The sequence below is a fragment of the Argiope bruennichi genome, chromosome 10, assembly GCF_947563725.1.
Source record: "Argiope bruennichi chromosome 10, qqArgBrue1.1, whole genome shotgun sequence".
NCBI classification, from domain to species: Eukaryota; Metazoa; Arthropoda; class Arachnida; order Araneae; family Araneidae; genus Argiope; species Argiope bruennichi.
Window position 1 is genome coordinate 85,268,084 of NC_079160.1, and position 24,439 is coordinate 85,292,522.

General features: G+C 32.4%; 2 protein-coding genes across 2 annotated transcripts; both read left to right on the forward strand.

Annotated features, from left to right (window-relative positions):
- The first annotated feature begins 1,358 nt into the window (after positions 1–1,358).
- Positions 1,359–3,118, forward strand: LOC129988719 (speckle-type POZ protein-like). Its single transcript, XM_056096987.1, has one exon. It carries the CDS (start codon positions 1,494–1,496, stop codon positions 2,997–2,999), a length of 1,506 nt encoding a protein of 501 aa, XP_055952962.1. The 5' UTR covers positions 1,359–1,493; the 3' UTR covers positions 3,000–3,118.
- Positions 3,119–13,688: 10,570 nt separating this feature from the next.
- LOC129988028 (speckle-type POZ protein B-like) lies at positions 13,689–22,218 on the forward strand. Its single transcript, XM_056096109.1, has 2 exons — positions 13,689–15,417; positions 22,037–22,218. Exon 1 carries the CDS (start codon positions 13,916–13,918, stop codon positions 15,407–15,409), a length of 1,494 nt encoding a protein of 497 aa, XP_055952084.1. The 5' UTR covers positions 13,689–13,915; the 3' UTR covers positions 15,410–15,417; positions 22,037–22,218.
- The last annotated feature ends 2,221 nt before the right edge of the window (positions 22,219–24,439 follow it).

Here is a 24,439-nt window from a genome sequence, read left to right on the forward strand (position 1 = left end):
ATAAAAACAAAAACACAGAGTGCAATAAATTATGGCTCTTCAAATGCCCAATCCTCTCTGAAAGAGCCGAACATGTGTTGTCTACCACGACCTCTGTATTACGAAGGTCATGTGTCTACATGCCATGCTCAAATAAACCGGGAAAAAAAAACAAAAAAAAACCTCAGAATCGAAAGTGCTTTTGAAGGTCAGCACTCTGTGAGATATTCATTGAAATTATAACGGACTTCTATCGCCATCTGGTGTTATTTAAAAATTTAAATAAAACGTTCCGAATTGAAATCACAAAAGTGTTATCAAGGACCTGAACGTTATATTTATATGTAATAATATTTTAAAATCCGATTTAAAATTTAATTTATTTCCTGATTTTTATCTTAATTTAGCCCACATTAACTTTATTATAAGATGTTCTTTTATTTCCTGATCCATTTCCCATTTTGTTATTTAATTATTTTTTTTAATTTTTTCTTCTTTGTATTATTGTGTGGAAAAATAAATTAGAAAAAAAAATGTTGGAGTGGTCGTCTCCAAACCTTTTCGCTTTAAAGGTGTTGTTATCTTGAGAACGCTTTACATAGCATTGGCATACAATAGGTACAAAATATTAACCTTTGGCGTGAATTTAGCATTTTTACTGAGTCTGTCATGTGATCTTTGGCGAGTTATTCGGCGATTAATCCTTGGCGAGCGGTTAATAGTATCTGAAAATCGAATTTGTGTTTTAGATGGAGTTTCTTCGCTCGATTGAAACAAAAATTTGACCCAAAACTGTACTTGTAGTCACAAAATATACCAAATTTAATATATTTATAAAATTCTAGTTTTGAGTTATCGCGTTTACATGTTTCTAAAACTACAGACCGACAGACAGTCAACCTCTTGTTTGGATTTGGCTCAAAATGTCTACATTAGAGATGGTAAATTTGTGTATCGAATTTTATCTATCTAGTTTCTTCTTTTTGTAGCAATCGTATTATTTGATATTTGAAAACCTGGACAGACAGATTTCCTTCAAAATTTGATAGGAATAAACAAATTCGGAATAAAGACCATATGTAAAATTCGAGTTGGATTTATTTGATGATTACTATATTTTCTCTGTACTATGTACACGAGGAAGTAAAAAAAAAAGAGAGAGAGAGAGAGACGCTGCATATGTGCAGAACAATGAGATGGAACAATGCACTGAACTTTGTAACGGGGAAGTTTTTGCTCACCAGTTTGTCTGGTTTTATCAATCAAATTTCAGTATTTTTTTTTTTTTATCATTCTCTCCTTGATTGATGTTTTGAAACCAAATATTCGTCATGCATTTCGTTTTGATTGTTGCACCGCATTCACTATTATTTTTCTGCTGGCAGTAGATAAATATTCTAATGCAGCGATACTGACTTCAAAAGGGAAATCCCCCCCCACGCATATTTTAATCAACGATTCGTTTGGTAACAATTTATGATTACTTTTGCCTTAATTCAAAAGCATTGTTCAAAATGACATGCAAAGAAAGTGAAGAAAAACATTTCACTTTTTTATGGAAATTAGAAAATATCAGCTACTCCTTACAACAGATAGGAGAAGTAATAAAAAGTCCAGTATTTCTGGTGGATGCAATAGAACAAACGAAGTGGAGATTGCATCTCTTTCCCAGGGGCGAAACAGAAGGAACCTGGCTTGGTTGTAACCTGCATAGAGAGGCAGACAGTAAAGGTGAGGATAAAGTAGAGATTAAGTATGAACTAGCTTTCATCGCAAAAGATGGATCAGTTCTGATATCTTCTGGCGTATTCAAAGAGGTTTTCCCAAAGGGTAAATCTGGGTATTTCTCTAGATTTGTCAAGAGAGAAGATGTTTTCGTGTTAAGAAGATCTGAATTTTTACCTCAAGACACTATGACGGTTCGCTGCAGGTTCTGGAAAGTTGTTGGAGAGATGACAGAAGACATTCGATGCACCTCTCGCACTCGAATTGGAATTGAGAGGAGATCTTTCCTGTGGGATGTGAAAAACTTCAGCAAACTTCAGTCAGAGAAAAAATTCACTTACCAAATCAAATCAATAGGAAATGAGGCATCATTAATGTCTGTTGATCTTCTTTTGATTGGAGGATTAAATTTTGAGGAAATTATCCGTTTTGAATTGTTGCATTTAAATCAAACTATAAAATTCTCCACTTTAAGATTGTTTCTTATCGATAGTTCTGGATACAAAGTAGAATGCAATCGAGAAGAAATTTGGTTTGATGATCCGGTTCAGTGCAAACAGTTTCGATTCTTTTTCACAAGGAAGAAACTATTGGAGAAAGAAAGTATTTACCTTCCGAATGACACATTGTCATTGCTTTGGGAATGGACATTTTCCAAGGGTATCTTATTCGAAGAAATCGAGGAAGTTCAGAATGGATGTACTTACCCTGAAATGAAAATTTCTTTTGCCCATAATGTGAAAGATGAGAAGACAGCCGATTTAAATGTTCTCGTTGATAATGTGAAATCCTTGTATGATGAGCACTTTCTATCCGATGTCAACCTGAAGACAAATACCAACGTGTTCCCTGCCCACAAGTTTATGCTTAGTGCTTTTTCATCTGTGTTTAAAACCATGTTTTCGAGCGGTATGAAGGAACAAATCAGCAACTGCATCAATATCGAAGACATGAGCGATGAAACGATTCGCCGAATGCTTTTCTTCGTCTATACTAAACGTGTGGAAGAACTAACGTGGGAGAGTGCTTCCGATTTATATGCAGCTGCAGATAAATATGCCATCTTAAGCTTAAAGGATATTTGCTCCTCTTACTTGAAGGACAATCTCTCTCCAAACAACGCATGTAAAGCCCTGTTGTTGGCTGACTTTCATGCGGACGGCGGATTGAAATCTGCTGTGCAAGATTACATATTGAAACATGTTAAGGACATTGTAAACTCTAACGAATGGAAGATTTTGATGGAAACCAATGCTAAGCTTGCTGCTGAAACCGTGTGTCTCTTCTTTAACTAAAATTAGAAGGTATATGTTTTTATTGTCCATATAATTTCAGTTTCATTGAGATATGTAAAAGCAATGAGATTGAATATTGTGATATCTAATATATATTTTTAAATTAAATAAATTTAAAATGAAATAAATAATAAAATAAAATAGATTATCTTAAATTACCAAAAAGATGTTATTTGTTCAAGAAGTTATTGTTTATATTATTCTTATTGTATACAAATAAAAATAAATATTAATAAATGATTAATTATCTTCGAGTTTGGTTTTATTCATTTTTTTTTTCTAAATAGTGGCTGATTTTAATATCTGTTTTTCTTTGCATTGGTTTTAATCAACTGTGTATTTTTTCCTTGTGTCAGCATGTATCTGATATTTCAGTAACAGTTCAAGAGTTCAGGTTTAACTCAGCTTCATTAATGAATTTTAAGAATTCTTCAGTTTCGTATTTTTGGCTTTTACTTAGTGTTATTAATTAATACCCTTCTCCATTTACTAAATATACCCTCACTCTCCAGAGGATCCCAGCTCATGTTGGAATTGAGGGGAACGAATGAGCAGATGCCCTTGCAAAGGAAGCACGCGACGAAGACCAACCTCTAGTAGTCACCTGTGCAGATGCGAATGCTGCCGCCAGGCGAAGGATCTACAACCAGCATCTTAGCAAGGCAACAATCCCCGATCTAAACTGCCCAAGAAACCTTTCCTTTGCAATAGCTAGGCTACGTACTGGACTTTTCAAAGCCATGAAGATCTCACGAACCAATATAAAATCCTATCCCAACTGCAAGTACTGTCCCCATTCGCAACTACCTCCAGATCATGTTTTTGACTGCCAGGCCATTATCGGTTCCCTCTTTCAACCCCCAATCGAAATCCTCCATAGCCATCGGGCTCCAGAATTTGCAGATCTTGTCACCAAGGCTTTTGGAGGATTCTAATCTTTTGCACTAGCACTGTATGCATAGACACGATAACAACAACAACAACAGTTAGTGTTATTAAAAAGGGTGTTTTTCTTTGCATTGATTTTAATCAACTGTGTATTTTTTCCTTGTGTCAGCATGTATCTGATGTTTCAGTATCAGTTCAAGAGTTCGGCTTTAACTCAGCTTCATTAATGAATTTTAAGAGTTTTTTAGATTTGTATTTTTAGCTTTTAGTTAGTGTTATTAAAAGGGGTGTTTTTCTTTGCATTGATTTTAATCAACTGTTTATTTTTTTTCCCTTTGTTTCAGCATGTATCTGATATTTCAGTAACAGTTCAAGAGTTCGGGTTTAACTCCGCTTCATTAATGAATTTTAAGAATTCTTGAGTTTTGTATGTTTAGCCTTTAGTTAGTGTTATTAAAAAGGGTGTCCCAAAATTAACACAAAATTTAAATTTCCTTCCATTCGTGCAGTAAAGAGTTGAAAACCCTCTTAAAAAACCCATTTGACTACTGATAGCTTAGGGTTAGTAAAAATAGAGCGTTACTCGATAGAACAACGTGTTTTCAATGTTGAACAATATTTCAAAAAAATAATGATAGTCTGGCTGCCACGAAATTCAGAATTCGAAAATTTCAGAATTGGACTCCTAAATTGTGCGATTCAAAATAAATTTATTTATTTTTGTGGGATTATTTTAAGTCAAAGGTCTGTGCCAACAAGCCCACAAGCACGCGTGCATTGAAGAAGGAAATTCAGCCACATTTATGCAAAATGGCCATGGAAAATTTCGACATGCGCATGTGCTAGCAAAGTCGTGGAGGTCATTTGCCCTATGTTATTCCATTACATAAGCCTATCCTGTGTACTTTACAATTCAATAAAAATATAACAATTTAAATTGAAAGAAACTGTCTTTTTTTTTATTATTTAATTCAAATCTTGCGTTAACACGTTGTTCTATTGTGTAACGCTCCATTTTTACTAATCCTAAACTGTCACTTGTCAAGTGGTTTTTTTAATAGGGTTGTAGTTGTCAACTGCACAAGTGGTGGCAAATTCGAATCGTGCTTTAGTTTTCGGACACTCTTTAGAATAACTTCATATTAGTGTTATTGTAGAATAACTGCATATTTTAATCACCTTAGCTGGCAATGTGAGTATAAAAGTTGGTTTAATCATCGTGGCACATTTTTTACTTCCCAATTAATATCGAAGTGTTATTTTACGAATCATTTCGGTCCACCCTGTTATAGACTTCGTTTTATTAGTACAAATGTAGTTGATGTACAAAATTAAATTCATCCTGAATATTTCAAAAATCAAGAATCGAACACGTAGAGAGACTGTGGAAGAATTGCTATTTCTGATCGTATGTTTAAAGATATGAATGACATAAAGCAAATGAGGAATAAAATATAATCATATGAAAAGTTTATTTCTTAAAAAAAAATAATACTTTTTAGATATGGAATATGTAAAAAAATCAAGATAAACGAATTAAACGAAAAATATCAAGACCAAAAAGGCAAGATAAACGAGTTTAGTTTAGTTATATTAACGTCCCGTTTGAAGCAACACTAGGGCTATTTCGGGACGGACCTCGTAATTTTGAACCGCGGTCAGATGACGAGGGAGACACCTGAGCTGGCACCTCCCTCTCCACTCCACACCACACCAGCGGGAGGACGGCAAGATAAACGAATCGATTTTGAAAGATTACCATGTTTGGATGTTTTGAACTAAAGACTTTAAAAGGGGGTTTTATACTTTCTTGTACATGAAGAGAATGTATTATAATCGTCAAAAAATTGGGCCTCAAGATTTCGATGGATCTTTACATTTCAGGCCTCACTAAATCAGAAATATCTATTTTCGAAAATATGCCTATTTCTCTGAGAACACGATAGTTAAAAATATCTTAATGTAAAAGCATGAAATTTGAGATATGTAGAATTTTAGGGCTTTATCACATTTTGCATTATATCTGTCGAAATGTTAACCATTTATAAGTATACTTTCGTATGCATGTTTATGTGATAACTCAAAAACACAACAACTTTGATAAACGTAATTTGTAAATAATCTTATTATTAAAATTGTATTCGAAAATGTTCGAAACTTTCAGGAATTAAAATGCAGAAATCTAGTCACTTCATTAAGTCAATGGGAATGTTCAAACTCCACAAAATTTTCTTGCATACTCTAAAATAAAGATATCATCCCCCTACCTTATGCGTAAAATTATTATAAACCTAGAGCAAGGTCGCGAACTCCGGGAGTGCACCGATTATTTATTTTCAGTATCCCACACATGAGAGTTTCGTACTTCATGTATTCAAGAAAATCAGTATTTGTGTATTAATTACATACCATTGACGAACATTTGTTACAAAATATTGATATTGTTACGAATCTGTAATGCTGCTTCCCAGCATAGTTGGTTCCATCATCAGAAAGACCGTTTTACAGTCATATGTATTGGACAGAGTCCGGGTGTCGCGTCGGAGGTCCCAGAACTTGGCGACAAACTTGGCGACCATTTGGAGACATGGCGATGAATTTGGCGGCTTTGGCGCAAAATAGATTATACCCGAAACATCGAGAATTTTCCCGATCCGTCCAGTAGGAACCGAGACACGCCTCGAAAGTTCCTGATTGGTTGAGAGGCTTCTAGTCCCGCCTCCTGAGACCTATAAAAGGAGGCAGTCTGCAGCTGCCGAGTGGTAGCAGAGTAGTCGGAATCGACGGTAAAAAGCGAGTCTTCCAGAGATTAGCAGAGCAGCGACAGAGTCAAGCTAGTGCTGAACTAAGCTGTGCGCTACTGTCTGCAGTAGAGTCTTGTTTTGTGCTGCTGTGTGCACGTCTGGCGGCTGAAGATAATTGTCCTCTCTGTGCTGTATATAGTTGTTGTCTTTGTGCTGCCCTGTGTGTGTTCGTGTAAATAAACGTCGTTGTTTTGTTTTCTACTGCCGCCTGCTGATTGAGCTTTCTCCACACCATATAACTTCCACTATCCAAACGAACCCGGGAATTTCGTAACAATATTTAGTGATTTTTTTGAATCAAAAAATCATGAAATATCAATAAATTTTATTTAATTCTATTTTATGGTTAGTAAATGGTTGAAAAATATGATCAAGCTATTTATATAAAAATTTATTAAAATATAAATTTAATTTATAGGTAAAAAAATTGATATCATTGAAAAGATAATTTTTTGGACTTTAATTTGTTGTAAAACTCATTACTATGCGATAATATTTTCTGAAGTTATAGTGGAAAAACGCCAAAACTTCACTTAATTTTTAATTAATTAAAGTTCTAATTAAAAATTCACAAAAATCTCTCCGAGGTAAACATTTCCGACCTCTAAGGTATACATGTGCGAAATTTGGTAGCTGTAGGTTTAATGGTCTGGCCTGTAAGAGTGCCAACACACACACACACATTGAGTTTTATTATAAGTATAGATATATAAACCAAGAAATGTGTTATCAACGAGACGATGCTGTTTATTAAAGCTTTATTTCTATACCTTTTATGTATCAACAACAATAAATATTATTGAATGATTAGCAATTAACCATCCATCTTTTATGATCAACTATTTCCCTGGAATTAATGGTTTCTAAAATTTTCAATTAAATATTTTCTGTAGGTTTCTCTTCTGATGGTTATTTTCGCAAATTATTTTTAAACTTCACATTTTCATTAGCATGTAACACTTACTTCTTTAGAAACCTTGCATCGTTCTGTATATTGCCCAGTGTATTTCCCTTTAAAGCGACATAGTACCTCAGTTTTTTTTATTTTGTTTAAAATTAAACTTTTATTTTATCTAAAATAGCACTGTGTAACTCTCTCCTAAAAAAACATTTCTTTAAAAATTTAAATTTTTTTAAACATTTTGAGCTTTTTTTAAAACCCTAAGGCTTTTTTAAATATAAAGATTTTTCTCTAAATTTTTTCCAGGCAGCTATTAATATGCTACATAAAACCTAATATGGATTTCCTTCTGCCAACAGTATTTAATTTTTTATAAATGTTTTATTGCAAAAAACACAAAAAAGTCTGAAAAATGCTGAAATTCTGACTTTGAACATTTTTTCAAAAAATTACTACACTCCCTAAAGCCAATTCCATACTAAGTTTTATAAAACATATATTTCTGAACACACACAAAATTTCCGTCTCCTACCTCCATTTTTAAGAAAGCCTTAGGCTTTCGAAATGTAGCATATAAGCAAAAATACAACATGGAGAAAAATGCATTTAATGTTTTTATTCATCTAAATCAAATATAAACTATTTGAAATTTGCCTGTAACGTTTACAAAATATGATTCTAGATATTCTAAATTGTTTAAAGCTAAAAAAAAATGCAAAAGTTTATTGAAACAAAATATTATATTTGTATATTGAAGATATAAAGAAAAACTAACGAAAGATCAAAACTTCAAATCTCTTTATCATAACACCTCAAAACTGATTAAATGTATACTTCTGCTATTCTGATGTTCTGCTTGATCGATGCAATTGTAACTTTTAAATATTTACTCCAAATGACACTGTGGAGAGTCTCATTGGAGTTTTGTGTTATGCACCGAATACATTTCTCTAATAGCTCATTTGATGCAAGAATTTGGTAAATTGGCAATATTTTTGCAAAATCAGCTTCTTTTACAGGTGTTTGAATCTGAAAAGTGGGCTTGGCAACTTTGTTTACTCTCCTGTCATGCATCAAAAATTCTTCAATAACTTAATAAAAAATAAAGTTATAGCTCTAAAATTTTGCATTTAGAAAGGCTCAATTTATCATATAAGCCAGTAAAAAAAAATCGATTTTTTTTAATGAATTTTCGAGTACCGTGTCGCCTTAAATTAACTTTAATCTGAAATGGAAGTGATTAAATTTCAATTGCTATAAAAACTTTCTTGCTCAAATTATTGAAAAATGGATGCATTTTACGCATTACCTCCTTGTGAAACACAATTAAATATCAAAAAAATTTAGTAAGAAACTTTCTCGTCTTAATGAAATGAGTCATGATCTTCATACTTTCGTTATCAACAGTTAAAGAGAACTCAATGATAAAATGTAGTTTATTTACAACAGTGAAAAGTATTATTAGAGAATATGCTAAAAATATTTTTTTTAAAAATAGGCAAAAAAACTTCATAGCATCTAATTTGACATCATTAAAAAGATTATTTTTTTATTTTAAGTTGGACTAAAATTCATTTTTGCACTATGTTATTTTCAGTAGTAACGGTGGAAAAAACGATTTTTTTTGCTTCATTTTTAATTAATAATTTTTTTAAAAAAATTGTTCCGAAATACACCTTATTACCCTCCAAAGTACCTACCTGTACCAAATTTGGTAATTTCAAAGTCTGCTCTGTAAAGCGTCAAAACAGACACAACCTTTATTATGATTTTAGTTTGTAATTCCTCTACAATTGATATCTGTATTTCTATCCCTATTATATCTTTATCTACTTTTGAGTGTGTCTGTTGGTGCTTTACTGGCCAGACCGTTTGTTCTAGAGTTACCTAATTTGGTCTGGATATACCTGTAAATAGGGATGCATAAATGTGCAAATAGAAGCGATTTTTTTTGAAATTTCAAATAGAGTTTTAATCTATCAAAACATAACTAGATTTTGAGAGGGATTTTTTTTCATGATAATTTGCAAGAATATTCTAATTCAAAAATGGATTTTACACCATTTTACAGTACAAGAAAGTTCTCTTTAATGATGCCAATTTAGTTTCTGTAAAATTCGTTAGTCGATATTTAATTATTTTTATACATATTTAAGTAATTCCACGATAATATTTTCATTATTGCAAATGAAACCGAAATCGTTTCATTGTTACGTCAGATATTTGATCATGTGATTTTCTTCCAATGTTGAAAGCCAAAGAAGGAATCTATCTAATATTTATACAATTTACAGGACGAAAGAAAAAAAATTAAATTACAATACCATTAAATTTAGAAAATAAATTAGTCGGACAGAATAGCTTCATGGAACTGGTCTCTAATCCATCTTCATATACATAAATGTTCCTTGTTCATTCACAATAGTTCACATGTGTAGAAAAACATGTGTAAAATAACTTATTAAAAACTTATATAAACTTATTAAAATAACAGTGCTTGAATGACTGAAAAAAACTATGGAATCATGGACATGATTTTTTTTATTTATCTGAAATTAAATATAACCAACATCTTCGGCGAACCGGCTGTATAAAGGTGATAAGTTAATAATAACGACGAATATGTATTGGCGCTATGCATGCCAGACCGGTTTTTTACAGCTACTATTTGGAAAATGTATATTTTTGAGAGTGGGAATATATCCACTGATGGGTCTTTTTTGAAATTTTAGTTAGAATTTTAACTAACTAAAAATCAAGCTGAATTTCGGCATTTTCTCTATTAACCCCTGAAAATATCATTGCATGAAAATGAATTTTATACAGTTTCAAAATTTACGGGGAAGGGAACATTGTGGAGAGTGAGAAAATCCTATGACCTTGAAACGCCCCCTTTACTTACACTCACTATAGAGAGATAATCCTGTTATTATAATTAGAGAATTTGATAAAAACATACAAAGAGATGATAAGTTAAAATTCCAAAATACTTTGAGTGCAAAACATTTGTCTTCTCACCTTATCAATTACAACTGCTGATACCTTAGATGCAAAAAAGAGCTATTTATTTGTTTATCTAATGATTTTATATGTTTCACAATGAGTTGAAAGCACGCATATCGGGAATGGTTTCGTTCCCGAATAAACGGCGGTGGTATTAAAATATCAGTTTATTAAAATTACGCTGCTTTTATGTCTCTTATCATTCGATGCTTAAATGTATTTTCTTGAAAAGATTATGCACATGCCGCCAACTGTTGTCTTCAAGCAACTAAACTATTTATATTTGTTCAATAACTATACTTTTTTCTGAATGCATCAAATTCCAATAGACAAATTCCAGAAAACACAACCATAATAAAATAAAATAAAACAATTGAAATAAAAACAATTCCTTCCCCAAACGCTCAATACAACAAGATAGTCTGCAAATGCCCATAAGAGTTACCCATTATCCATTGCAGGACTTGTATAATCACTACAACAAATCTCAAATTAAGTTACAGAAAAGCCAGAAGTATGAGAAGCTGCATGTGGTCTTTGACAAAAGTTGCATAAAGTAGAACCTGCAATTTCAATCTCTTTGTGGTTTGACATTTCACAAAATTTTAACAAAAAAGTTTTGGCAATATGAAGCGTCTTTGCAGATATGCGTTTTGTGTGTATACTACACAAACCTTACAAATTTCTAAAAGATTCCTTTGATTCTTATGAGTTAAAGGGAAGAATCCTTTCTAAGAAAAATTATTATGAATCTGATAGTAATGGTAAACGAAAACGCCTAAGAAAACATTGAGAAAAAGGTAATCATTTTCTTCGTCGAGACTAAACGGAAAAAAGAAGATGAAGTTAGATTCATTAATACTTACTATTGATGAATTAATTTTAGAGCTAGAAAATTAGTCACTTTCTATTTCTAAATTTGTTGATATGTTTTTATAAATTATTAAAATGAAAGATGTTAGAAAAGGGGAATAATTAAAAATATGTGTGACTTAATCTAATAACATATCGAAGTGGCTTATCGGAAAAGTTTAGTGAAGAATGTGTTAATTTCAAACAGTTTGCATTTGAACTAATTGGAAAAGGTTATAACGTATCTGGGAAGCTTTGAAAATTAATTCTTGAAATAAAAAACAATTACCACGTTTTCTTTCTAACTTAGATGTTGTTTTAAAAATATTGCTTTGTAAGATGGCTACGAGTGCATTTGGAGAAAAACCTTTCAGTGCCCTTTAAAGAATGAAGAATTACCTGAGAAATTCTACAAAGGAAGATAAACTTTCAAGTAGTGAGCTTAAAGGCAATTTGAATTATTTAAATAATTATTTATTTAGTATATACAAAGGAAAATAAGTAGCCATACAAATAGTCATGCCCTGCTATAACAGACAGATGCTGTAAAGTCAAAAAGAAAGAAGAAGAATTTCTTCCTTTTTGATTCTATATTTTCTTTTCGCTAATATTGACTTGGTATTTTTACTCATTTGGTTAAGTTCATCTGTGTTTTAGTAGTGGCAGCATTAGCGCTCTCTAAATACGATTGTATCTTTTTTAGTTTTATTTAGAAATAATCTTTACATTTTTTTTAGTTTGTCTTCAGAAATAAATTTTAATTTTAATTGAAATTTCATAATGCATGCCTACATTTAATATTTATGGTTAATTTTTCAAAAAACTTTTTATTTTAGTCATTTTTTCGATCACATATATATATATATATGTGTGTGTGTGTGTGTGTGTATGTGTGTGTGTGTGTGTGTGTGTATGTGCGATATTTTAAACTCAAATTTAAATCCAAATTAATTCCCAAAGTTTTATCTTAATTTAGCCCATAGTAACTTCATTCTAAAATATTCTCTTATTTCCTGATCCAATTCCACTTTCTCTACTTAATTCATTCAACAGAAGCTTAATAAAATTGCTAAATCGGTTAAACGCCGACACTTTCATACGCTCTGCATGAAGAGATAGAAAAATGTCCAGTAAACAAATTCTTTTTTAAAAGATCCCTGTGTTTCCCTTGCATCATCGGCGCGTGTAGCGAAAATCCCTATCAGAATCTTAATATTATATTAGAACTATGAAAAAATATTTTCCCTATCAATATCTCATGTTATATAAGACGAGAGATAATTTATTTCTCTCTTCTTCTCCACTTCTGTTTTTGTGCCGCACAGAGAGCGGACGTGCTTTGTGCGCGCCTTCTTGTAAATAAATTATGCCTTCCCGGGATGGATTAAAGCGAATATAAAAATTCAATGTTTCTTCCATGTCTTCGAAACTGCCTTCTGATTAAAAAATTATATGCTTACACACACACACACACACATATATATATATATATGTACAAGCATAAGCGGCGAGCACATCAACGCAGAGTGAAATGGGTTTAAAAGTATTCCAAATAGTATTTGTGATTTCACTGATTAATCACTGATGTAACAACTTTAGAAAAATATGAATTAGAGAAATGTTCCAAAAACTTTGTAAAGTTTTACAACACAGATGTAGAGAAAAGCCTAATCCAAGAAATTTGTTTGTTACGGAATTTGATTTTGAATGAAAGAGATGTAAATAACTCACAAGACATATTGCAATGCATGCTAAATAATAATTATAATGAGTTATTTCTAAATGTATTAACTGTGTTAAAACTTTTCTTTATGTTGCCAGTTATTATAGCAAGTGCCGATCACTCTTTCAGCAAATTAAAATTAATAAAGAATTATCTTCGGTCGAGCATGTGTTCAGAACGCTTAAATGCACTTGCTGTATCGAAAAAGAAATTGCAAAAAATTGTAATTTTTCTAAAGTAATTGATGTATTAGAGAAAAAAAAAATCACTCATTAAATAAATACGTATTAATAATATATGTTCAATTTTTTTTTTTCGCTTTGCTTGCCAAGCCCCTTTGAAGAGAAGGCCGGCTCAGAAACAGATATTTGAGCGGTGCATCTCACCTTCAAGTTCTCGTCTGCCGTTTTTGGCGCGAAAGCATCATGTGATGAATTACGCAACATGGCGCCATACAGGATATGAGAACTGTTAGCAGCTCCTCTCCCCCTCACACACAGACTGTTTGGCAATGCCATGAGAGTCATTCGCGGCCTTATCTAAGTTCCACACTTTTAAGCGGGCGGAAAAGATTTAAGTCCTACTTTGCAAGGAAAATTGGAGGAGACTATTCCCACTGGTTTTTATCTAATTACTTTAGATAAGTTTTAATCCAGCGACGCTCGTTTCAATTGGAATTTCCCTTATCTGATAGCAGCTCCATGATATCTTCCCTTTTGCGTTCGGTTTAAATGCAGTGTTTAAAATGGCAAGCAACGAAAGGGTGGAGAAATGTTTTACATTTTTGTGGAAATTAGAAAATATCAGCTTATCATCTCAAAAGAAGGGTGAACCGATTACAAGCCCGGCTTTTGTGGTGGATGCAATACAAAAGACGAAGTGGAAGTTGTATCTCTACCCCAGGGGGAAGGGAGTCGGAAATGGCATCGCTTGTTTCCTTAACAGAGAAACAGACAGCAAAGGTACGGAAAGGGTAGAAATAGAATTCGATCTCGCTTTCATCACCGAAGATGGCTCAGTTCTAAAATCCCACAATATACTGAAGCATACTTTTCCCAAAGGTGGAGACTATGGATTTCATCGATTAGAAAGTCGAGAAAATGTGTTCATTTCGAGACGAGCAGAATTTTTGCCACGAGACACTCTGACGGCTCGTTGCAGGATATGGAATAGTGATGGAGAGATGTTAGAGGACTTCCTATGTTCCGCGGATACCCGCATTGGAGTGAAGAGGAGATCCTTCTTGTGGAAGGTGGAAAACTTCAGCTCTCTTGAATCAGAGAAAAAAATCACTTATTTAATCAAATCGATTGAGAACGATGCTCCATTATTGTCAATAGATCTCTCCTTGACTGGAGGCTTATATGCCGATGAAATTATCCGTTTCGACTTGTCTCTTCGTAACCAAGTTATGAAATTTTGTACTTTAAAATTGTTCCTCGTAGATGCTTCCGGAAGTAGAGTAGAATGCAACCAGGATGAATTTTGGTTCGACAGCCTTTATAAACAGTTTACATTCTCTTTTACAAAGAAGAAATTATTGTCCAAGAAAAGTATATATCTCCCTGGTGATATTTTGTCGTTACACTGGGAATTGGCTTTTTCTAAGGGGGTCGTATTCGAAGAAGTTCATTATGGATCTACATCTTCTGAAAACGAAATGCGTGATATTCAGAATATAAATCAAGAAAAATTGATGCCCCTTTCATATACTTTGAATGCTAGCCTTAAATCTTTGTACGACAAGCAATTCCTCTGCGACATTAAATTGAAAACAAGCACCAAGATATTTCCTGCCCACAAAATTATTCTCAGTGCTTCTTCGTCTGTGTTTAACGCAATGTTTTCGAACGACATGAAAGAAAGAGACAGTGAGTGTGTCAACATCGAAGACTTGAGTGACGATACAGTTCGTCGAATGCTGTTGTATATTTATACCGCTAGCATGGATGATGTGACATGGGAAAGCGCTTCTCATCTGTATGTAGCTGCGGATAGATATGCCATCTTAAGTTTGAAAAATATATGTTCCTCTTACTTAAAGGACAATCTCTCTCCAAGCAACGCTTGTGAAGTCCTGCTGCTTGCTGATTTTCATGCTGACGATGATCTGAAATCTGCTGTTCAAGATTACATTTTGAAACACGATAAAGATATAATAAATTCTGACGAATGGAAAATGTTAATGGAAACTAATGGGAAGTTAGCAGCTGAAACTGTATGCCTTCGATACAAATGAATTTAGAGGTAAGCGTTTTTCAGAAATGAATTTTCTTGTTTCTATCCGCCTTTGTCGAGCAGCTGGTTTGCCAGAATAAATGGTCGCTAAAATTGTGAATTCAGTATTTTATGTAACTTGATCTAAATGGCTACTTCAGCAAAATAGTTTTTGGCATCAAATGTTGATAGTTAAATAACTCGTTCCATTTTAGAAGAGTTAACCGTTTTGTTTATTGTACTAGGCATTTATCTAATTTTCTATTCTCCTTTAAGATTTGAATTTTGTTAAAGATTTGAACTTAAGCTATCAGTCTATGTTTAAAAGAAAGTTTTTGGTAAATATTCAAATATTTTTTGTTTTATTTAAAACCCCATTTATCTGGGCTTCCAAATCTGTGTTTGTTTTAATTCTACTATAAATAGAAACCGAGATATGTGATGTTTTATAAAACACTGTGGCTGGAAACGAAACCGGAAGTAGTTGAATATTTTCCAACGTTTTATCAAATACACGCCTCCTTGAATTATAATTTATTTTATAATATGCTCTATCAGCACGCTATGCGAATTAGAATACGTGTTGAGTAGTTTTTATGCTGAAAGGAGTGGCGATTACATATGCTTTTGAACATTGTTTATGTTTACAAAGCATTTTTAGTACAAGAGAAATGAAAACTTTAAATTAATTTTTTTGAAAAACTTGTATTTCGTAAAAGGTTTTATACGTAAAGCATGATATCTCAAAAACTTATTTATATGTTGCCTTGAAATTTTGCATATATTTACCTTTAGTTACCGAAAGCAATGAACTAGGGATACAACTTTGAACTGAGTAGTTTTTCTTTTAGAGCTGCTTAATGTAACTATCAGCAATGAATTTTGTGAAATTTTCAATAGCGAAATATTCGATTAGCTATAACATTTTTGAAAATGCACATATTTCTTAGATTCTAGTTCATTCCCTTCACCGTAGTTGTAAGTATGTTGTGTATAAAAATAATTGGTATATGTGCAATAGAATTTTTTGTAGAGCGTTCTTCTTTTTGTTGCATTTTTCACTATTTTTCACCTAATATGACACATTTTACTCAATCTGAATTGGCCCAGATTTTCCTGGCCAATATTTTTCATTATTTGCAATCACATTGATCCAGAAAATGAATTGAAATAGCTCATTAGAGGGATTTTTCAAAAATTTGTCACCATAGGTAGACTGATACTTTAAAACCGAAGGGATTTAACAAAAATGCGTTTTTTTTTTTTTTTTTTTTTTTTTTTTTTTTTTTTTTGCTGAAACCAAGTATGTCTTTTTAAATATATGAGTCTAAAAATCGTACAACATTGAAGTCTTTTATGCATTACAGAATATATTTTATAATTATAATGCGAGAATATTTATTATTACCTATTCTTTCTTTTAGTAAATTGCCATTTTTTTCAGAAAAGATTTTACGTCTAGTTTTAAAGCAAATAACATTTTCCCATGAATGAGTCATTTTTTTTTTTTTTTTGTTCTTAGCTAAAACGCAGATATTAGGTTCGAAGATGAAAATAATTTACAATAATGTCGGTTAATTTACCTTCCGAAGTCAATATTATTGTATAATGGACCATGATACAGCAGTTGAAATTTTTCGAACCCTCACCACATCTCCGTGATCATTTTCCTGTCTGTATTATAAATTAAACAAATAAATTTAAAACTTTACTGTTATGAGAAATGTCATCGTCAGATATTATATCTGTGCCATTTCTACAAAGAACGTTTGAAATTGAGATTGCTTAATTATTTTCAATTCTGCCCGTAGCAGCTACATCGATGTTGATGGCCCTCTGCTTTAGATTCTCTGCATTTCTACAATTTGAAACAAACTTTTTAAAAACTAGCTTTAGGTACACTAATTTATTACCAGAATGAACTGTATAGTTTAAAAAAAAAGTTTAAAGTCGTACAATTTTGGCTTTAGATTTCAGTTCACGCAATTAATCTTCTTAATTCGTCTCATGGAACCAACAAAATGTTTCAGTAGGTTCATCAGATTATACGGATGATACTATTCACTATATGGAAGAAATTCAGTAGAAAGTCACCTAAAAAAAGAAGTCTGAAGGATTGTTCTTTTCTGAATAATGAAACCAAGTAATGTTTGTGATTTCCTGAGTTCGATTTGTCACGAATATTTTCCACCTTGAAGAATCCTCAGTTCAAAAGAAAACTCTTTTTTTTGGAATACATAAAATGAAACGCATTGAAGGTTTTTTTTTTTTTTTTGGGGGGGGGATGTTTTTTTTTTTTTTTTTTTTAATCTCAAGATCTTAAACGAGCTACTTACAAGGTTCCCAAAAGCCAAGCAGTGTTTCCTTTTCAGTAGAGCTATTCTAGTTTTAAAAGTGATAGCAGTGTTTTTCCCCCTTTTTATCAGTTTCACATACATTGAAGCACCATACGCGAATTTCAAAACATTGAAAAAAGTTTCAATTTCCGTGATGTCACTATTTTCGTTTCTCGGAAAAACAATATTTATTGTAGATGTATTTCGAGCTCATTTAATAATGGTACAGTGCACTCAAGAATATCCGGTTCATGATTACACGGCTTCCGTACTATCCGGCCTAGTTTTCTTTATCGTATAATTGGAAGCGGACGTCTTCTACGAAACTCATGCGTGCCATGTGCAAAATACAAGTTGTGACAGGAAAAGAACAGCTTTCTTCTCGTTGTTCACTGTTTCGTCAGTGTGTCACAGATCTCAATTGTAGCTGCGGTTTCTGATTATAATTACATAGTACGTACAGGATTCGTAAATTGTTCTTGGGGTATGTTTACATTTTTTAAACATATACATGACATTACATTTTATTAATGTAATGTAATATAAATTATACATTAAATGTAATGTAATATACATTACATTACATTTTAACATTTTTAAACATACTTTTTATGCTTAATGTTTTTGTTTTTTTAAAATCCACCACAGTGAAGTGTACAGAATTCATGTTAAAATATGAACAGTTTATATCCTTTAATTTACTTTTGCTCTAATATATTCTTACAGTGAAGTATATAAACATAAATAAACTTCCAGTACAAGGCCTTAGGTTTTAACTCGACATTTTACCGGCAATTGCTTCTATGTTTCACCAGGCTGCGGTCGCGTTCACATTCTACGTGACCCGGATACTCGGGAGTGTACTGTAACTCTTTACATCAATTTAAACCCAGCCAAACTGTTTTTATAGGAAGGCGGAATAAAGATTCGTTCCACGTGAATATCTTTTTCCAAATTTCTTGTACGAAGCATTTGGTTCCCATAGTAAAAAGAGTATGTGATCTGGGCGAATCAGCTACTTTTCTGACGGATTTTAAAAGGGATATTTTTGTATTTTCGTTGACAGAAATGAATTCCAGTGAGACATTTATATCTATAGTCTAGAGCTTATCTAATCAGAATTACTATTTTTATTTTTATTTGCTGGTTTCATTGCTGGCAGAACTCTCAACTCAATAATCGTCGAAATCTCCTGGTGTCTACTGGAAAAAATTAAAATTAAGTCACAGATAATAGTTTAAATTTTAAAAAAAAAATCCTTTTATTTCCCATGTTTCTTCTACATAAACCCCAACTTAGGTTGGCCCATTGTCTCCATTCGTAAGAGTTAATTTTTCTTTTCTTCATGATGATGATAATGTGATAGGCGCCATCACAACATAAATTCAAATACCTCAGTCTTATTGAGATGTGAGTTCAGGGTCAACCTCACAATTAATTTCTATCTCTTTCTATTTTTATCCTGGATATGTTGTTCTCCACTTTGAAAATAAATATTCTTGGATGAGAGTAGGAAGAGAATAAGAATTACGTTCCCTCTTCTTGATGTCCTAATTTTGGGTCATTAAGTTTCACCCACTACTAGAAATTGGTGGATAAGGTTGAACTAGTCACCACTAATTGGCTAACTAGTGGGTTAAAAGTTTTTTCTTCTTTTAAAATTACAGATTTTTATGTCATTTGTTTTGAGTATTAATGTTATAATAAGAATATTTTGAATCTCATATTATTATTTTCAGATTAAGTGTTACTTACAAAAATCAGAACTAAGTTGATATTCTATTATTATATAAGTTCAATTTATTATTCCATTATTTTACATCCGATTGGATAATTTTGGTGAGCCTTCTACTATTTAAAGGACACTGTGTGCAAGTATTCTTTTGAGACATTCCTCACCAAACAGAGACAATCTTACAGACTGAGAGACAATAGACTGAGTTTCTGCAGAAAATCATTTTTATATTGCACATTTTAATATTATTATTTTTGGTGTTGTTGAATATTTAAGTTTATCTAATATTTTCACAGTTATCACTTTATTTTTTTGTTTTGCATAATATTGTTCAAAATGATTTTTACATTAATGTAAAGCTAAGGGAAACTTGGGTATCATTTTTAATATGCCTTTAAATTCTAATTTTTCTTTCTTGAGCACCACTGTAAGGTATGGCTGTGTGTCGAGGGCCCTGACGCACTTCTTGCGGTGTGGTGGAAATTGTAATGATATTTTAAACTCTAATTTCAATTTAATTAATTTCCAAGGTTTTATCTTAATTTAGTCCATAATAACTTCATTCTAAAATATTCTATTATTTCCTGATCCTAGGGATGACGAATATTTTACGAGCGGTTATTACGTAACCAATATCAAAAAGTCACAAATACAAGTGATCAATACTTTTCATAGAGGGGTGTGATTCAAATCCTTGATACGATCTTACTGGTGATATTTCGATTACAGGTTTTTTATCACGATAGAAAGTAACAATCGATACGATATCACTGAAATTTACCGGAGCGGTGACTTCGTTGGAAAGTAACAATCGATACGATCTGTCCAATGGAAGCTCTCGAACATAACAGAAAAGGAGAAATCTATGAACGGATTGAAAAGTGAACGGACCGGTTACTGGAATCATCGTATCACTGAATTGCATATCACTGAAATTTATTGGAGCGGTCACTTCACTGAAAAGTGTGAAATGGCCGCTCCACTTCATGAGAGTAACCGGTCTTACTGGTATTCGTATGTGTTGATGCACTGTTCCATACAAATCGTTCTTAATTGCTTGTGATTTGATTTTGCATATATTCCATTTACTGCTGGCGCCATCTATTGGTAGAATATAGAACTAAAGTAAACAATTTAAAGAAATGACATTTATATTTAATTCAAATTTTTCAGAAAATGGTTTACTCCAATACAAAAATTAAATAAATAATTTTGAAAAAAATCAAATTTAAGAAATAAGTTGAAATAGATAAATTAATTCAATCACACGTTACTTAAATTAGTAAATTAAGTATTAATTACAATTAATAAATTTTATATTTAATATTAAATAATAATTTTAAATTAATAATATGATTGAAATAACAGATATTTGGAACAAATATTTAAAAATAACAATAGCAAAATTATTTGTTATTCAAAAAATCGTGGATTATGCATCTCTACCTGATCCAATTCAACTGTCACTACTTAATTAATTCAAGAGAAGCTTTGAAAAATTGCTGATTCGGCTAAAAGCCTAACTTTCCTACACTCCGTGTGAAGGGCTAGAAAAATTCTTTCTACATTCTTTTTTAAAAGATCCATGTCTTTCCCCTGCCTCTTCAGCGTGTATAGCGAAAATCCCTATTGAAATCTCATTGTATATAAGCACTATGGAGAAATATTTTCCCTACCATTGTCTCGGGTTATATAAGACCAGGGATAAAATTTTCAAGAGCTTTTCCCGCATTTCTTTCTGTGTCGTTCTGTATTGTGTGTGTGCTCATCGCTTGTATATAATGCCTATATATATATGTGTGTGTGTGTGTGTGTGTGTGTGTGTGTGTGTGTGTGTGTGTGTGTGTGTGTGTGTGTGTGTGTGTGTGTGTGTGTGTGTGTGTGTATGTGTAAAGAATTTTTTGGTTGAAGCAGAATGCAGATTTTGCAAACAGTGAAGAGACTTTGAATCTTTAATTTCGTTTTATTCTCTTTTTAATATCCATCTCAGGAAAGCAATTTATTTACAAGCAGACGCAGAGCGGCACAAAAGCAGAAGTAAGAAAGAGGGGAAACAAATGATCACTAGTCTTATATAACATAGGATTTCCGACCACGTGCCGATGGAATACATGTATTGACCTCTGACAAGGGCAACGAAAGTATCACTTTCACTTCATACGTAGTACTGATGGCGCATTATTTTCATAAAGGGATTCATTAAACCGAAAGTAGAATTGGATTACAAAATAAGAGAATGAAATTACTATGGGCTAAATTAAGATAATGGTTTAAATTAAGAGTTTAAAATATCATTACAATTCCCCCCCCCCATCGCAAGACTAGAAGTGCGTCGGGGCTCTTTGACACACAACCATACCTTACAGTGATGTCTGTGTAAATATAATTTAAAAGTATATTGAAAGTGACACCTCAGTTTCCTTTACCTTCACATTATACAAACATAAATACAGAAATTTTATATTAGAAGTATAAAAAAGAATTATATTTGTAAAAATATTATATAAATTAATGTGGTTTAAATTAAGAGTTTAAAATATCATTATACATATATATATTAGATCGTTTTCTTTTTCAGTTCCAAGATTGAACTGTTCCTCTGCTTTTAATCAGAAGATGATTCACTATTATATGATACAACTTACTGTAACTGGATTATTAATTCATTTAATCCAAATTTGTCTCTTTAATTTTTTTATTAATGCTCAAATTGTATCTGTATGAAAATGTTGATATAAAATAAATTTTGATATGACTGTGTTTATCTTTCTTTTTATATTTGAGATAATAAAAAAATATGTGTTTCTTATGTATCTAATGTTATTATTTAAGAGATTATATCGTATTTATATAGGATGAAAATATTTTTTAGAAAACAATAACTAGAGACAATCGTTTTATCGATAATAGTACTAATCATAAATTAGGCGACAATTAAGATACAAAGTATTATATTTGAATTAACTTGGCGTCATTTGTATCATGATGTACAAAACTTACAGCCAGTTTTCGATTTAGATATTTGGAAATTCTAGGAGATGTACTTTATGGATCACTTCTTTTAATAAGTGGGCAACGTTATTTCACATTTAAATACATTTTTACTTAATTAAAATGCTGATTATTAATTTTTAACTTTCTTTTTTATATTAGTGTATTTGTTAGAATATATATATATGTTTTTATTCGTTTATTTTTTATATTTATACCATGGAAAAATCAATTTAAGTAATAATATTTATAAAAATTTAAAAACTGTTAATTATTAATTTTTCAACTTATAATTAAAAGCATTTAATTGTTAAAATAAGTTATATGGAAATAATAAATTTCAAAAATTACTGTTACAAATCTGCAATGCTGCTTCCCAGCATGGTTAGTTCTTTCACCGGAAAGATCGATTTACAATCATCTGTATTGGATGCTGCTCGGGTGCCGAGCCAGTAATCCCAGCGCTTAGTGACCATTTGGAGCTTTGGCGACGAATTTGGCAACAAAATAGATAATTCTGGAAACTCCGAGAATTTTAACAATCCAGCCAATAGGACCTGAGATACCCCAGAACCTTTTGGACCCGCCTCCCGGGATCTATAAAAGGCCGGCAGTCTCAAGCTGCAATCAACAAGATCGGAAGCGTAGTCGGAGTCGTAGACAAGTAACGAGTCTTCGAGAGGATAGCGAAGCAACGGCGGAGTGCCAGCGTTGTGTGGAGCTCAAGCTATTGCTGAACTGTAGCTATGTGCCGAGTCCTGTTGTCCATTGTGGAAACAGCATCAAGTTGTGCGTGGTGTAGCCAGTCGTGTGGTAGTGAGTCGGCAGTTGGACACAGTTAAAGCGAGGAGACAGTGGGGAATTTCTGCTTTTTCGGAGAGATCGTAGAGCGAAGCTCCGAGGATCCCCTCTCCTGCTGAATTCTGCCTGGCCGCTTTGTGTGTAGTCGTCAAATACTACTTGTGGGATACTGTGTATTGCATTGTGCTGCTGTTTGTTCGTCTCGGCTGTATATAGTTGTCGTCCTTGTATTTATTTCAACTGTGTACTTGTGTAAATAAGTGTCGTTATTATTTTCTACTGAGGCCTGCTGATTGTTTTCACACCATACACCCACTACAAGCGAACCCGGTGATCCGTAACAATATTAAATTAATAATTATTGTTTCACAAGATCTGTCTAGTGGAATATAACTTACCGAATAAATCATTAGTGTACCAATGTATTAGAAATAAGTAATTAATAATGTTTCAATCTATTTAATTTATAAATAATTTCATTTTCATTAATTTATATTACGATTTCAAAAATCGATATATCGATTTTTGAAATCGTAACTTTACATGATATATCGTATATACATAAGCTTGAATTTAGAATTGAACTCTCTTTATCACATATACCAGGCCGCGGCGGCCTGGTGGTAAGGTCTCGGCTCGGAGCCGGAGGGTTTCAGGTTCGAGACCCTATTCCACCAAAGAACCGTCGTGTAAGGGGGTCTGTTGCACGTTAAACCCGTCATGACCAAACGTCCTCCCGCTGGTGTGGTGTGGAGAGGGGGGGTGCCAGTTCAGGTGTCGTCCTCGTCATCTGACCGCGGTTCAAAATTACGAGGTCCGTCCGAAAATAGCCCTTGTGTTGCTTCAAACGGGACGTTAATATAACTAAACTAAACCAATTATCGCGTATACCAGCTTATAAAAATTCCTGTGTTTTTTTTTTTAAATATTTTTTTTTATTCTTTGTTTATTTTCTATTTTAATTTGTTTGTCTCTATCATAACTTTACATTTATCGCATTTTTTATTCAAAATTTATAATTCTGTGTAACATATGATGGAGTTACGATCCTTCTCAAAATACATCGGTTAATACGGGATTATCAAATATATATATGTGTTTTCACGATTTCTCCGTTTACATGCTTCTGATAAAAATTCACACAATGGACTTATTATCAGTTCTTATCAAAAAGGGAGTTGACTGAACA

What these genes read in the sequence shown, in the direction of transcription:
- LOC129988719 (XM_056096987.1), top strand. Translation starts at nt 1,494, where the DNA reads ATGACATGCAAAGAAAGTGAAGAAAAACATTTCACTTTTTTATGGAAA.
- LOC129988028 (XM_056096109.1), top strand. Translation starts at nt 13,916, where the DNA reads ATGGCAAGCAACGAAAGGGTGGAGAAATGTTTTACATTTTTGTGGAAA.